Below are 16277 nucleotides of genomic sequence, written 5' to 3'. Positions count from 1 at the left end.
GATGTGGCAGGTGACAGGGTCCCCCTCTGTGAGGCTGGACAGGAACGGAAAGACCACCTTGTGCCTGCCATCCCCCGATGGCAGACACACGGGCCGCCCTCACCACTGTGAAATGAGGCTGCTGAGACGAGATGGAGGGCGTGTCACCACAGGTTTGCTGCTGGTGGAGACGCACAGTGACGGGCCAAGAGGGAGTCAGGTTTCTGTCCGGGGGTGGTCGAGATGGGATGGGCGGGTGGGGTCAGGGCTGCAGGGACACGTGTGAGCACCACCAGGGCACAGAGGGCTGAGAGCTGGCCAGCCACACGCCAGAGTCAGGGAGACGGAGAAGGGCTGGAGCCAGGGACACACCGCCCATGGAGGCTGGGCGAGGGACAGAGAGGGACAGCGTGAGACAGGGTGCAGCCCCGAGGTGCCCACCAACCATGGGGACAAGGGAAAGCCGGGGCAGAAGAGGCGAGCACAGCAGGCTCCAGGAGGCGACGCCACAGTGGGCCGTGCAGGGAGGGGTGGGGGTGGAGGCAGCCCCCTGTGGCTTCTGCAGAAAGGAGAGCCAGGGTCCCCCAGGGCTCTCGTCAAGGTCGGGGGTGGGTGACCTGGCTATCGTTTTAGAGACAGGAGGTCACAGCAGGTTTCACCTCAAGGGGAAGGAGCTAGAAGACTGGGAGAGATCGGAAGAGGACCCAGGGTACACCACTAAACAGGCACGGGGGTGTGAGGTCCAGTGCACGGGGGGTGTGAGGTATAGTGAACGGGGTGTGAGGTCCAGTGCATGGGGGGTGTGAGGTCCAGAGCACAGGGGTGTGAGGTATAGCGAACAGGGTGTGAGGTCCAGAGCACAGGGGGTGTGAGGTCCAGAGCACAGGGGGTGTGAGGTCCAGAGCCCAGGGGGTGTGAGGTCCAGAGCACGGGGGGTGTGAGGTATAGTGAACGGGGTGTGAGGTCCAGTGCACGGGGGGTGTGAGGTCCAGAGCACGGGGGGTGTGAGGTATAGTGAATGGGGTATGAGGTCCAGAGCATGGGGGGTGTGAGGTCCAGAGCACAGGGGGTGAGGTCTGGTATGTGGGGACTGAGGTCCAGTGCAGAGGGGAGGAGGAAGGCCCACTGCGCTCTGGGACCTTGTCCCTGTCCGGGTCAAGGGCACTGGCACAGAAAGAAGCCCAGTGCAGACTGCGGGGAGGGGGGTGACCGTGTGGAGACCAAGGCCTGGCTGTCCCAGCGCACAGGACTCTGGAAACCCAGAAAGGGCAGGACTCAGAGAACCTCCCAGAACCAGTCCACGAAACCACGGCAGTGCCACCCCCCACCCCCGTCAGCTGCGCTGCCATCACCAACTCCACAGACCAGGGACTGAAACACATTTATTTTCTCTCGGTTCTGGAGCCTAGAAGTCCAGGGTCTGGTGTCGGCGGGAGCCATGGCGGGGCTGCACTTCGCAGGCCCAGGGCAGGCCCCAGACGCTGCCGGAGCCCCACCTGGCCGGTCCCTGGGGCCCAGCGGTGCGGGTTTGGACACGGCGCCCATGGGGAGCCCGGGGCAGGGATTCTGGGCCTGGGAATCCAACCACAGGGACGGAGCGGGCCCTTGTGCCCACCCCCCCCCCCCGCCTCTCTGACACGCGGTCCCTCGGGGCCACCCCACACAGCCCAGACCCTGCACCCGCACTCTCTGAGACGCAGACTTGGGTGAGGCCGCCTCTGCCGAATGTTCTCCACGCTCCCTTCTCCCCCACTCTGACCGCACATCTTCCTTCTCCTCTGCCTCCCGCCCAGCTGGCCACACCCCAGCATCACCCAGGCTTGATTCACACACTTACCTCCCGTCTGGAGTCAGCTGACAGCTCATCCGACCACGGACGCCTGAGGACCTACACGGTGGTGCTGCCCCAGTCCGCCCAGGTCCACTTTGCTTCGGGGACTCTGGTGGCCCAGCCACTGCCCTGCCTCCTGCGGGTCTCCCACACCAGCCTCCTGACCCCACCCCCAACCCAGGTCCTCCTCCTGGAATGCGCGTCCCAGTGCACCCCCCAGGACTGGGGCAGGGACTCTTCTGTCTCCACCTAAAACTGTCCTCCCTTTCTGGCTCCTCCGGGGAGGACGCCCCAACCCCCTGGAGTCGGCGCCCTTCTGGCCACAGTCCTCGGCTGCAGACCACGCCTGAGGGTCGGTGCCCGCAGCTTTACCCGGCAGTATCCGGGCATTTGGTGTGAAGCACCCGCTGTGACCTGGGCTCACTGAGCCGGAACCGGAACCGGCAGCACAGGCACATGCGGGGGGCAGGGGGCTGCCCTTCAGCACTTCTGGGGCGGGTCTTCCTCCTAGCCTCTGCTGGGTGGGCTCTGCGGCTGGTGTTGCCCTGTGGGCTCCACCTCCTCTTCCACGTGGCTGCCTCTCCGCCCTCGGTCGGTGGGCCCTGCTGAGTGCTGACTCTTGCCCAGGGCTCGCCACTCTCCCAGATTTCATAGCTTTTCACAGTGACCTTCACCTCAGAGGTGTCTTATCTGCCACTCGCCCAGGTGACTCTGTGCCCACAGGGGGCAAAGTGGCGGGTAGGGCTCCAGGCCCCTGGCACGGAGGGCACTGCTTCCTGAAGCCTTGGACCCGCCCCCTCTGAACCTCAACCTGGGCCCCAGCCCTGGCCCCATGGTGGTCCAGCCACCCATGGCTCCGCCTAGGGCCACCTCCCATGGGGCCACCCCAGGTGGTCCCAGGAGGCAGCACCCACCCCCACCCCACCCCGGTCCACCCCCAGAGGCAGAGCTGAGCACAGGCTGCCCCACGGACCCCGTGGGCGGACGCGCAGGAGCTGGGCCTCAGCACACCAGGCCCCTCCAGGACCTTGGCCCTAAGCATCTTTTGACTCAGCTGAAAAGCATCTTTTCCCTGGGCTATCTCAAAAAATGCGACACTTCTGCAAAAATCTCTAAAACGCTCAAATTCTTTCTGTTGAGGATAAAGTCACACCGCATACAGCTGACCACCTGAAAGTGAGCGAGGTGCATCCGCACCTCCACAGCACGGTCGGCCGACGGCGCTCCCCACTCTCGGCTCTCAGGCGGAAAAGCCTCTTCCCGGCCTGCGCCTTCCTGCTGGTGCCCCCCCCCCCCGTCCTCCCCAGCTCTGCTCTGTCTCTGAACTCCCCTGTCCGACCTCTCACGTCCGTAAAGCCACACGTGCCAGCTGGAGAGGCTGGTCAGAGAGGCGCCTGTGCCCGGAAAGGCTGCGGGCTCGGTCCCTGGTCAGGACGTGGGCAGGCAGCAACCCACCGGGTCTCTCGTGTTGGTGTTTCTCCCTCTCTCTCTCTCTCTCCCCCTTTCTCCCTCCTCTCTCCCTCCAAAGAAACTCTGCCACCTAGAAGGGCTTGGCGAGACATAGGCACAAAGTCCTGAAAAGCAGGGACCTCCAGCCAAGGCTGCTCCACCCGGCAAAGCTGTCACTTAGAAGCAAAGAGATGATAGAACTTCCCAGACAGGAAAAAGCTGAAGGGGTTCATCATCAGCAAACCACTGTCATGTGAGATGTTAGAGGGGCTTACGTAAGAAAAAGATGATCAAAACCATGAACAATAAAATGGCGATGAATACGCACCTACCAACAACAGAATCTAAGCACACTGAGCAAACACGAGGAGCGGACACAGAGAGCTGTTTGATGGTTGCCAGATGGGAGGGGGCTGGGGGAGGGTGGGAGAAGGGGACGGGAGTAGGAAGCACAAACACCGTACTTTGCCACGTATAATGCACTCTGTTTGCTGAATGTTTTGAGGGGAGAAAGAAGGACACATTATACAGGGGTGCAGTGATTCGATTCTGCGGGTGTAGCAACACTGTGCAAATGCGCGCAAACCACAGGGCGATCACAGGTGGCAGAGTACAGTGGGCAGTCACAGAGCGGCCTCGGGGATGCAAAGTGTAGCACATGGAGTGGCCAAAGAGCATATCCCCACGACCCACAGATGTGAACAGTGGGGGGGGGGGCTGCCTGAGTGGACGGGGTGCTGGGTGGGGCGGGCCAAGCAGGGCGGAATCAGGACAGCTGTAATAGCATAATCAGTCAAACATAACTTAAAACACAATAAATAAAGACATACCCTCAGGTGAGGATTAAAAGCCCGCACACCTGGCTTCTCACACTGCGCGCCCCCGTTTCCAGTCCCCTCCCTGGTGCCGCAGGTGCTCCATTCCCTCCCGTGGCCGAGCGATGCCCCAGGGTGGGCGCCGCCCTAGGTCCGGGCCTGTGGACTGGCCTTTGGGCAGTTCCCGCCTTCTGGCTGAGATGAACAGCGCTGCTGTGAGCGTGCTGTGAATTTGTGAATGCTTCTGACTTCCAAGTACTGTATTCTCAGTTTAGACTTAAAAAAAAAGTTTTAATCCTCACCGGAGGACATATTTATTGGTTTTAGAAAGACAGTAAGGGAGGAAGGGGAGGAGAGAGGGAGAGAACATGGATGTGAGAGAGAGAGACACGATCAGCTGTCTCCCGCACACACCCCAAGGGGGTACCGAACTCGTGACCTTCTGGTGCACAGGACTATGTTCCAACCAACCCAGCTGCTCGGGCAGAGCCAGACTTTTTTATAATGGTAACATCCCTAAAAATAATTAGAATGGTTCTGAAAGACTGAAAATCCAAAGGTAAAAATGGCTTCCCCGAAGACAGCACCCACGGTGGGCACAGCAGTCCAAGTAACCCCCGAATCCGGGCACCGTGGGAGGACGTGGGAGGTGAAGCGGGGCTGGAGCAGAGCCCCCCAGGCAGGTCAGCTGGGAGGACCCCTGGCCATGAAGGGAGTCCCCCTCTCCAGTGACCCCGCCCACCCAGCGTGGAAACAATGAGAAAAGGAAGAGCTTCAAACACGTCCTTCCTGCGAGGGGGCGAAGGCCCTCCACCCACTAACCGGCTGCGCGGCCTGCACCACGACCACCGGAGCTCCCGTTCTCTGCTCAGAGGGGCTTCCAACCCACCCTCTTCATCTCCCTCCTCCCAGCACTTGAACGGCCCATCAGTGTCTCAGTTTCTTTGCCATCCGACTGTGAAAAGTACAAAAGCAATTGTTTCTCTGAACGAGACACTTGTAAACACTGAGCACAGTGCCAGCCCCGCCCACCAGCCTCCCAGCTCTCCCAGCTGTGGCTGCAGGCTCCGGCCAGCTCACACGGGCCTCTGAGCCCCCATTTGAAAAACAGGGTTCATTAGGGCAGTCTAACCATTGACAAGCACCCCAAAACGTCGGTGGCTAAGCCAACAGAGTCCTACCCCCACCTATAATCACACCAGCCCCACCCCTATACCCACGCCCTCCATGGCCCTGGGGGTTTCTCCTGGGTCCTGAGCCCCTAGCCAAGGGATAGGGACTCGGGTCCCAGCCTCAGGAAGACGGGTGGAGAGGTCTGGGGGCCGAGCCTGACACGGTGGCCCCACACTGCCCACGCTGGCTGAACTTCACTGTCACTCAGGAGGTGGGTGCCGTGGCGCTGAGGACCCGTCAGCATGCCTGAGGGTCTGTGCCCCCAAACCGAGTACCTGACATGTCCCCCAAAACAGGGGTGGTGCACCCGTTGAGACACTTTCGCTGTCAGCATAACCCGTCAGCATAACCCGTCAGAAGGCTCTGATGGCCTCTGGGGCTCCAGAAAACTCCCGAGTCAAGGCCACGCCCTCTCACTGGCCAGCACATCCCACCAGCAGTGACTGCGGCCGTCAGTGAGCAGAGCCATTCCTGACGGCCTTCCACCCAGACGGTCTTCTCAAATCCCACACGGCAGGTCCCCTTCTCAAACCCCCCCCAACAGACAGGGAAACTGAGGCCGGACTGAGGCATGTGGGATGGCTCTCACCCGGGCCCTGGAGGGACGACCCTGCTGCCCTGCACAGCGGCTCCCCCCTCAGGGCCCGAGGGCAGCAGGCAGGCCACAGGCAGGACAACACGTCCTTGGGCCCTGTGGCACCAGGGGTCTCCTGCCCCACAGCTGGAATAGGGGTGGCACACAGCACCACACAGCGCTGAGGCATGTGTGCTGCCGCTCGAAGCAAGAACCACACCGGGTCGTCCAGACCATCAGGTCACTTGTGGCTCAGAGGTGTATTTCACACATTCGAAGCAAGTGAGTCTGCTCTTCTGGGGCCGCCTGAGGCTTCGGCAAGGCAGCAAGCCTCTGAAGTGACCTAACAGGCTCCCTTTCCGGGAGGAGTGGTGTGGTGGCGCGGGGCTGGGGGGGGAGTATGCCACCTCCTGCTGGACACCCAGACCAGACACCATTAGGTGATGCTTCAGACCTCGCCCATTTAACAGAAACCACATTGTGCGCTTCCCGAAAGTGCACTACCACTAGCAAAGCGCAGGCCCTGGGTGATGACATGCAGCTGGCCTCCGCCCAGCCTGCAGGTGCTGGTGGCCGGGGCTAGGCCAAGGCCCCCACACCCCCAGCTGTGGACAGGGATGCAGGCAGACAGGCCTAGGACAGGAGTCCAGAACCCTGCTGAGTCACCCCCACCCCAGGTTTCAGAGCCAGCCAGGCCGGCCTGACTTGCCCACAGCCTGGCAGTGCCTGCCAGCATCTGAAGGAAGCCTCTGGGAGGGGCGGCTGGACTGGGCAGTGGGGAGGAGGGGCCGATGCCTTGCGAGTTCAGGGAGGGGACACAGTGTGCTGGACCTGCCAGCCCCGCCCTGACTCAGCACTGCCCAGCATCCTTCCCAGAACATCCTGGCCCCGTTCCGGGCCGGGCACCTGCTAGGAGCAGGAGATGGCCTGGACACAGCCCGTGCAGCCAGGCTTTCTGGAAGCCTGGCTTTCCAATAGCCCCCCTAAGAGAGAAGCCCACTGATCTGAGGACAGCCTCAGTCACAGCCAGGCACTCAAAGTTGATCGGCTGAAAAGAAGCCAGTCTGCAGCCTGGCTAGCAGTTAACATGAAAACCCCAAGCCCTGGCGCAGCATCTGTGCCGAGCTCGGGGCTCCGACGGAGCTCAGTGAGGACAGCATGGCCAAGCGGGGCGGCCACACCACTCTGGTCGGGCTGTCCACCTGCACAGCATCACCCGCTGCCCGTCCATTCTACCTCAGAGATGGAGAATACAAAGTCAGCCAGGCCACCACTAATATGCTCTCTGGGGATGGCCGAGAAGTCCTCATGGGGGCCAGCCCGGGGCCCCTCCCCCCACGCCATGGTCTCGCCCCTTTGCCCTGTCATCAGGGATCAACAGCAACATGACTGTCTTGCCCAAAACATGAATGTTGTTATCTTCACCTTTCGCAGCTGACTCTGTCCCGGAAAGGTGCTCCCTAAACAAAGGCCCAGAACGAATTTCACCAACACCCCCAGGGAAGCACAGGCTAGGCAGCCCCCCACCCCCACGGCCTTCCCAGGCCGCTGTCGGTCTGCAAAGACCCTTGTCCTGAGTGAGTGGCGTGAAACAGAGTCACAGTGGCGTTTGAAAGACGGCCTTCGAGAACCTCTAGGAAGTGTGAGCATCTGCAACTAGTGTTTCTGCGTTAAACCACCGCAACACACATCCGACTTATTTCTTACTCACCTTAGGTGGTTATTAATGATGCAGACAGGAATTAGTGAGCGTCAGGTCAGAGCGGTTTAAAGCATTTGCAAATGCGTCTAGAGCTACAAGAACAATGAGTATGTTTGGTTTCAGAATATTTTCCACTGCACTGTAATGAACAAGAAGATCAGTGTTCCGTTTTAAACCAGAGCTGGGAGTAAATCAAGAATGCCGTCGGAATCGTATATGCATCTAAATACAAAAGTGGAAAGCCCTCCAGCAGGCAGCCACCTCCCCAGCACGCCCTCCCCACAGCTGGCATTTAACTCCTCCAGGACTGGCTGGGTGCTCCCTGGTGCCAAAATGTGTTTCACTGAATAGGAAGGAGAGGCAAAAAACTCAATCCATGCCACCAGGCAGAAATGTGAGCTCCAGCATGACAAAGGAAAACCTTCCCGGGATGACCTAACCCCTCTGCCCCTTCCGATGGTCAGGACACTGAACTGCAAGGCAGGTCACGGACAAGGGGCTGCCCAGCCTTAGGCCTACGGCAGAGCACTGCTCCCCACAAAGCCACACAGGACACCGGTCTCAGACGCAGGTGTGTCCAGTCCAGGGGTCAGTAACATGTATCTGACAACATGATGAGAGACGACAGTGAGGAACAGGTGAGGATCAGAGGGTCAAAGTCGACCCCCACTGCCCAGAGCAGACAGCTGTGGGCACAGCCCCCAGGGCTGGCGGACCCGCCCCGGCCCTCGCTTGCCAGGTCAGCACCCAGGGCTTGCCTAGGAAGGGCAGCAGCCTGCTGAAGACGGAAACATAGGGACACAATTCCCAATTCTGGGGCATGAGCTCAAGGACAGTATCATCTTCCACTTTTGAAGACTTGCCCTAAACCTAAACAGGCAGGGCCAGAGAAATTACCCAGCTACTGATGAAACACAGCGACCACCGTTTCTTCCCCTCCCCTCAACAACAGAACAGGCACAGTGGCCCCGCAAACCAGGCTCTTCCACAGCCACACCTGGACAGAGGCGGCCAGGGGCCATGGGACCCCAGACAAGGCCTTTTCAGAGACCAAACTGTTACTTGACCTGTGATACATTTCCCTTGGCCCTTGCCATTTGTCATTGAAAAAACAATGCTGCTTCCCACCACCAAATGACCTTTTGACAGGTGAACTTAGTTGTTCTTCAACCCGTGATAAAAATCACACACACAAAAAGCTGCTCCTGTGCCGAAGCCGCCTGTCACCTTCCCCTGGCAGCCTGCACAGCAAAAGCAGGCTGGACCAAGAGCCTCCCTGGGGGGCCAGGGAGGGCCTGCAGACGGCAGCCAAGGGCGGGGGGCCCTAAACCACACTCAACCTTAGGGAGCCCCAGGCGCTGGGGAGCCACCACCACCAATGAGCAGTCGCTGCAAGACACGAAGGTCAGTGCTGCTGCCCCAGCAGGAAAGAACGGAAATCTAAGGCCCCCAAGGCGGGGCTCCAGGCATCCTGAGCCCTCAATCCAACACTCGCACTGGGATGGCCCTTCCTTCCCAAGGCCTCCAGGCCTTTGGGCCCCTGAGCTCTCGCTCCAGGACATCCAGGGACCGACCGATCTGAAAGGATCTGCTGCCTCCCTGCATGGGTGTACCGAGAGGGCACGGAGGAAACCCCGACCCGAGAAACCACCCTGGGGGTGGGGGAGGACGGGAGCTGAGAAGCCTGATCCAGAAAAGTAGTCAGCCTGGGGGAAGGGTTTGGCTACCTGGTCCATTAGAGACACTACGATATCGGATATCTAAGGTGCCCTCAGGTCGCCGGTAACCCCACCCAAGCCTCAATCCCCCAACCAAGACCTGGGCACCCGGGCCCTCCCACAGCGCCGACCCCGACACCGAGAAGGAGCCCAGGACCCTGCGTCCGGCTCCGTGACGCCGTCGCCCCTGGCCGCTCGGGCTGCAGTGGACACGAGCCTGAGCAGGCAGGCGGCAGGGACGCTGCGCCCGCAGTGCGACTGGCGCAGCAGCCAGGGCGCGGGGAGCGCCGCCCAGACCCGGACCCCGACCCCGCGCGGAGGAGGGATGCCGCTCCAGGAAATGGGGGAACTGCCTCCGGTCCTGCTCCGGGAGCGTGCGGGTGGGCACCGGGCGCGGATGGGGACGCCACTGGCCGAGGTGCGGACGGGTCCCGGTTCGGGAAGACAGGGCCCAGACAGTGAATGGGGATCCACTCTGGACACGGAGACCGGGGAGAGGGGCACGGGATCCCTGTAGGACCCGAGGGAAGTGGGAAGGGGACCGCTCCGGAGTGCAGAACGAGATTGAGAGGTAATTTCAAGCCCAGGGTAAAGAGGTGGGGGCGGCAGGCAGAGGGGAATGAGGGAGTCACAGGGCAGGCAGGGGGAGGGAAGTACCCTTCGGGGACCCAGGGGTAGGGGTCTGCCACAGGCTGAAATGCATGCCCGTGAGATGAGAGCGGACTGGGAGGGGAAGAGACGGGGGCCGCCCTGGCCACGGGCGGGGAGAGAGGGGTGCACACAGGCCGGAGGCTAGCGCGGGCGGTCCACCGTAACGGCGCTGGGGCTACCCTCTGGGACACAGACTCTCGCTGGGCTGGAACTGGGACCCACCGCACGCGAAGGCGACAGTCCGTGCCTGGTGGAGGGGCGGAGGTCTGCCTACGCAGGCGGGACGGGGCCGCTCACCTTGGGTTTGTACAGCCACTTTCGGAACCTGTGCATCATCGCCGCGCCGGCCCGGCCCGCCCGGCGGCCCTCCCTCCGCGGCGCTGCGCCCGGGCCCGGCTGCGGCGGGCGGTCCCGGGGCGCCGGGCGGGCAGCGGGCAGGTGCGGGCACAGGTGCGCGGCCGGGAGATGCTCCGCAAGCAGCGCTCCACGCGTACCCGCAGACAGCGGCGGGCGGACGGGCTCACGCGGCACGGGGCGCCGGCTCCTCGCCGCTCACTGACACCCCGCGACTCCGCCGGCCCCCACCGCCCAGCGCTGCACATGCGCCGATGCCCGCGAACCCCCAGTCCGAGGCGCGCTCCCCGCCCGGGGGCGTTGGGAGCACCCAGCGGGGCTGGGGAACTACAAGTCCCGTCCCGCGACGCAGGGGCGAGACCCTGCACGCGTTGTCCTTCGTCACGCCTCGCGCGCTGTGCATTCTGGGGATTGTAGTGTTCTCTAGGGCACGCGAGTGTGACGCCGTTGCTAGGCGACGACGCCCAAACGGCACCCTGTTCCCCACAGCCCACTCTCCGAGTGCTCGCGGACTCCGAGCGGAGCAGGAGCGAGGTGGGGCACTCCCCCGAAGTTTCCGAGTCCCCTCGCGCCCCGTGGCGTTGGGTGGAGGCGAGAAAGAAGGTGCGAAGGCGCCGCCGGCTGATACGGAGGCAAAGAGGTGGGGCCCGGGTGGCGGGGCGCGGCCGGGTCCCGCACCCCAGCACCATCCCAGCCCTGCAGGCCGGTCCCCGACGCCCTGGCTCCCGCCTTCTTGCTTTCGCTCACCACCTTCCTTTTCGGTCTTCCCAGCTCTCTGACTTAGTTAACGGAGCTTTTTTTTTTTTTTTGAGTCGCCACAGTTAACAGTAGTTTTTAAAAATGTATATTCCCCCACACTCACTACTACCCGCAACGGTGCCCTAATTTGGATCTATAAAAGCAGTCAGCAAAATCTGAGAACCTGTTATGTGCCAAGCTGACAAGCAGGTGATCTCACATTACATTCTGATTGTCAGCTGACGACACTGAGACCTGAAGGGGCTGCCCCGTGCTGTGGCTCACGAGGGGAAAGAGGATCCCCAGGCAGGGCAGGTGCGCCCTCCTGCTCAGCCCCGCGCTCTCCAGCCCCCACGGCACTGCTCTGGCTACTCCACCAGATGCAGATTCAGGCCACAGAGGGGAGGGAAGTGAGGTTTCCCCGAAACAGAGGCTAAGTTGTGCAACTGTGGGGTCCCTGGCCCAGGGCGGGTACTCGGTGTGTTCTGGACCCCTGACCCCTCTATTCCATTAAAGTCAGGTGCGTCTGGGCAGGGCCAGCTTCCAAGATGTCCCCGTGTGCTGGTGGTCATCTATGCCTGCTTTTGAGGATCTGCTTGGCCTTCCCCACTGGTCTCCGGCCATCACCTAGCCGTGGCTCCCCAAAAGCACACAGCCCTTCCGAGTTGTCTCTTATCTGCAGGGCCTTTCAGCCCCTTCCCTCCTGGACCCATCCCACCACTCCAGTCGGATTCTCACCCAGTGCCCCCTTCAAGACTCTTTGCCGGAGTCATCCTTGACCCGATGTTGCCAAGTCCCATAACCAGACCTCATGCCATGTCTCCCTTGAACTGCCTGCTGCAGGTGAGCCGGCTGTGTGCTACCCTCCTGGACACATTGTCCCCACCTGGCCGGCACAAGTCGCACTGTCCACCTCTCCCCTGGGGCTGCCTCACCTCCTAGCACTCAGGCCTCTAAACTTAGTCCTTGGAAGCCCCTCTCTCCACCCCTACGCAGGTGACCTCCTGTGGTCATATGGTCTCGTAAGCAAGCATTTCTCCCCAGTCTTGCCAAAACTCACATCTCCAGCCGGAACTTCACCCTGGGACTCCAGCCCCCTTTCCCTGTTCTTTGCCAGCTCGGAGTCTGACAGAACCCCTCCCACTCAACGTGTCCAGCTTGCACTCTCCCCAGTAAAAGCTGCTGCTACCCCGCATGCCACCTGTCCAGTGGGAGAACTTAGGGTAGACACCTGGCGGACTGTTTTCTGTGGGTCTGTCTTTGGCTAATAAAAAGGCCAGGGCTGTTGTTACTGCTCAGAGACTCCTTCCTAAGCACCTCCGTTTGAAATTGCTCAGGGTGAAGGTTGACCTCAGGGCAGTGAATGTATCAGTTAGGATTCAGTTCGGCTGCATGAGAGGAAAAATCCTAGCGTCATGTGGCCCAAGCAAAATTATTCATGTTTCCACGAAGGACATCCACAGGGAGATGATCCTGGGAGGTCATCAGAGACCTGGGGTCTAGCTTGCTCTTCTGCCATCTTTAACATGTTTCCTCGCAGTGCTGAACAGCTGCCTGTGTTCTTGCCATGACCTCCTGAGTCCAGGCAGCAGGATAGAAAAGAAGAGAAGGGAATGCCCCTGCTCCTTACACGGAGACCTTCCCTGCGTCTCACTCCCCTGTCACTGCTTGGCCACTCAGCTGCCAGGGAGGCTGGAAGATGCCCAACACAAAGTCAGAGCTTTGTTCACTCAGGAGGAGAGGGAGAGTGTAGATGGAAAAGCAACCAGCAAAACCTGCCACGGGAGCCTGTGCTTGAAGCTCAGGCCATCAGAGCCTGACTTGGCAGAAATCCCTGGGGTTAAAAGCCAGGAAAAGAGTCGATTTTTAATCAGCACGCATCTGGGATCTGTGTGCGTGGAGCTTCTCGCATGGTTGAGAGCACTGAACTAGTCTGTGTCTGGTAACGTTCAAATCTTCTCCTTTCTGTCTATAAAAGGTCTGCTGAAGAGAGGGAGGTGTTGGTCCAGCCCACCTTTGGAGTTTCCTTAAATAGGAGACAGTCAGGTCCTGATGAGCAAAGTTAAAAATCAATGCCAGAAAAATCGGTGGGCGTGAGAGTGAACCCCCAGTGCGTGTGCACGTGGATGGCTTTGCACCACTGAAATCAGCTGAGGTGCCGGAAGCTGGCGGCAGAGTTGAGCGAATGGTAGGGCCTGTTTCCTGCCCAGAGGTGTGAGTGTTTTGATTAAGTTCATAGGCTAGTCTTCGTGGGAACACACAGCCCAAGTGTCTGTCTTCCTGAGGTCAGCCCTCATGGCGCAGCCGCACTCCGAGATGGGAGCAGGGAGCCCAGCCGGGCTGCGGCAGCACCTCTTCCCCTGCCCCACAGCCCCACACGGGGCTCCTCAATTCATCCATCCAGGCCCCATCTGGACTGGGGAGGGCTTGGTGGTTCTTCATGGTGTTCCTTGACCTGCCTCTTCACCAGCAGGCCCCTGGGATCATCCTTCCTCCAGAATGTTCAAGCTCCAGGTCAGGCGGGGAGGGCAGGGAAGCCATCTGGCCAGCGCGGCTCCGACTGCAGAGGCACAGGCCACCCACTGTCCCTGCCCACGTGAGGAGCAGAGGGGTGTGTCTCCCTCCCCGCTGTGAGGCCCAGACACGTGGGTGTTGTTTTCTTCATGTTGCCGTGGGTGCCTCTTTACACGGCTGCCACCCATTCCGAGGGGCTGCGGGGGTCGGGTAGAGCAGGTGCTGGGCCCGGGGGCTCCCACAGGCAGAAAAATTTCCCATGGGGGTGGGGAGCCTGACACCCCCCACACCTGTCTCAGCACGGTTTCCTCCTCTTCCTCGTTTACTTGCTCAGTAAATATGGCGGCATCCGATCTTCCAGCTAAATGGGAGAAGCCTGAGCACAGGTTGGGCTGTGGGATCCAAGAAACCCAAGGCTTAAAACAGCACGAATGTGATCCCGGGGTCGGTGTCTCTCAGGAGGTCAAAGGCGGTTTCAGATGAAAACGGAGAGCTCTCCCTGGGGACCCAGCGGTAAAGCTGGGTATTGAAGGGTGCCTAGGAGCTCTCCAGGGAGGAGAAAGGGGAGTGTTTGAGGTTCTGGGGGCTCACGGGAAGGCGCTTCTGAGGCAGGAAGCAGCCTGAGCAGATGCAGCAAGGGGAGGGGCAGGGAGGGTCCCAGGGACTGTGGGCCAGGCTGCAAAGGGTGGGCATGCTGAGGAGGCCCCTCTGGGTCCCCAGGCAGCTGAGAAGGTTGGGGGGGGGGGTGTTGGTGACAGCTGGAGTGGCAGGAGACTGCCCTGAGCTGAGACCATTTCCCCAGACCTGACCCTCCCGGCCCCCCTGACTGGAAGCTGGGCCCCAGGCTCTGCTGTCTGGCAGGAGGCCTGCCTGGGAGGGAGGGAGGGAGGAGGGACAGAGGTGTGTTGGGGGGTAAGGCTGGGCCAGGTCTGGGAGATCTGGTGTGGCCAGTGGGTGCAGCCAGCCTCAATGAACCTCAGCTGGAACATCCCTGAGGCCCTGGGAAGGGAACCAGTTGAGAGGGCAGGCCCCACTCTGGGTGCAGGGAGCCCTGAGAACCGCAACAGTCTAGCTCTGGCCGCCATCCTGCCCCTCCACGCTCTGTTGTGGAGAATAGACGGCCAGTGTCCCTGGGCTATTCCAGGGAGGCGCTCACAAACCTGGAAACAGTGTCTTTTCTGGGCATCCTCCCACCCTCCGGGGACCTGTGTACCCGTGTTCCCCAGCCCTTAGGGCCAGGCCCTGAACCTGGGGGGCACTGGGCCTGAGCTCAGACCCCACGCCCCAGAGCTGCCTTTGGCTCAGAGGATCCTGCAGAGTTTGGGGCGGTTTCCCACTTGGGAGTGACCTGGAGGAGGGACAAGGGGCCCCACGCTCAAGGGCAGCAGGGAGAGCTCGGGGTCCAAGCCACCGGGGCAAGGGATGGGGCAGGGCAGAGACCTACCCAGAGGGGCCAGCAAGGTCAGGACCAAGGCTGCAGGGGGCACGCTGACCTGCCCATGGTCCCTGTCCCCTCTGCAGAACCTGGGCTCTGAGAGGTTAAGCCACTTGTCCTCAGGTGCCCAGCAGACCCGGCATGCCAGCAGCTGCCAAAGTGCCCACCCCCAGGAGGCTCTGCACCCTCCCCCACTGCATGCCCACTGCCTGAGCACCTGCCCCACCTCCCCTCCCCATGTGGGAGGAGAGGAGGGACTGAGTGGACACCCCTCCCTCGAGCCACAGACAAGGAAGGGGCTGCTTCCGCTGCCCTCATTTCGGGTCCAGCTCTCTGTATGGCCGTGTGTTTCTCAACCCGAATCTGTCCCAAGTGCTGGCGGCTTTGGCCCCCATTCTCTTGAAAGTGATGGGGCAGGGAGGGGGAATTAGCTCATCTGGGGGCCGCTGTCCGGGGGAAGAGAGGTGGCCCCGCTGCCCCAGGGCATGAGCCGTCTGGCCAAGCCAGCAGCTGGTGCCCAGGATGGCCAGCAGTGTGCTGCCCAGAGCGGCTGCTCAGTCAGCTCGGAACCGGTGGGGAGGGAGCCCATGGGGGCCTGGCCACACCCTTCGGGCAATTTGGAGGCCACCTGGGAGAGCCAGTCCTGGGGCCCAGCCCAAGCAGCTCCTCCAGGGCCCTCCGGACAGGGGTGCAGGGTGCACTGCTCTCTTGGAGCTCCGGTGTCGCCAGAGCAGGCGGGGCCTGCGGGAGCCTGGCCACCGCCCGCTGTGCAGCCTCCCTGGAGCTTGCGCCCTCGTCTTTAAAGGACCTGAGACTAGCGACCTGAGATTCTTCTCACCCCAAGCTCCTGTGGTTTGGTCACACGTCCCCGCTCGGTGTGTCTTGTGGAGTAACATGATCGAACCCTGGGCTGAGGGACGCCCCGAGGTGCCTCAGCTCTGGCCTGGCACCTCCCAGGGGGCGTCTTCACCCATGTACCCCCTACCATGTAAGGTTTGGGGGACGGGTGGGGCAGCTCGAGTCCCAGGGCAGCAGAAGGTGCAGGGAGAGCCGAGGACGTGGCCCAGGTGACCTCAGTTGGGGTCCCCGTTTCCACTCAACACGCCTCACCACACGAGGCCCCAGGGCCCTGGTGGCTTCTCCCCCTGTTAGTGAGGTCCTGCAGCCATTTCTGCTGCCTGCTGAGCTGGCCTGCACGGTTTGCTTTCAGGGCCCCTCCCTGGGAAGATGGCCTACTACAGAAAATGCCTGGAGGCTGTGACTGAGCAGCTGGGCCGGTTTAAACCTGAGAAGGACAGCCCAGGGCAGTTCTTGGAGGCTGCACGCACGTCCCTGCAGGTAGGC

General features: G+C 61.4%; 2 protein-coding genes across 3 annotated transcripts in view; one reads left to right on the top strand and one right to left on the bottom strand.

Moving 5' to 3' along the window:
• Window positions 1–10480, bottom strand: part of ZFYVE28 (zinc finger FYVE-type containing 28) — a 44175-nt gene extending 33695 nt beyond the window's left edge. The window contains exon 1 of the mRNA XM_037046911.1: window positions 10190–10480. Within this exon, the coding sequence (XP_036902806.1) occupies window positions 10190–10228 (39 nt within the window). The 5' untranslated portion in view covers window positions 10229–10480. The remainder of the gene's footprint in view (window positions 1–10189) is intronic.
• A 236-nt stretch (window positions 10481–10716) lies between these two features.
• CFAP99 (cilia and flagella associated protein 99) overlaps window positions 10717–16277 on the top strand; it is a 29847-nt gene continuing 24286 nt past the window's right edge. For both annotated transcript variants that reach the window (XM_037046903.1, XM_037046901.1), the window contains exons 1-2: window positions 10717–10849; window positions 16144–16271. In XM_037046903.1, the coding sequence (XP_036902798.1) occupies window positions 16161–16271 (111 nt within the window). In that variant the 5' untranslated portion in view covers window positions 10717–10849; window positions 16144–16160. The remainder of the gene's footprint in view (window positions 10850–16143; window positions 16272–16277) is intronic.

This window comes from Sturnira hondurensis, unplaced genomic scaffold (genome assembly GCF_014824575.4).
Source record: "Sturnira hondurensis isolate 20B ecotype Veracruz unplaced genomic scaffold, ASM1482457v3 Scaffold0000780, whole genome shotgun sequence".
Classification (NCBI taxonomy): domain Eukaryota; kingdom Metazoa; phylum Chordata; class Mammalia; order Chiroptera; family Phyllostomidae; genus Sturnira; species Sturnira hondurensis.
Note: the sequence above shows the minus strand (reverse complement) of the source record. Positions and strands in the feature narration are given on the sequence as shown.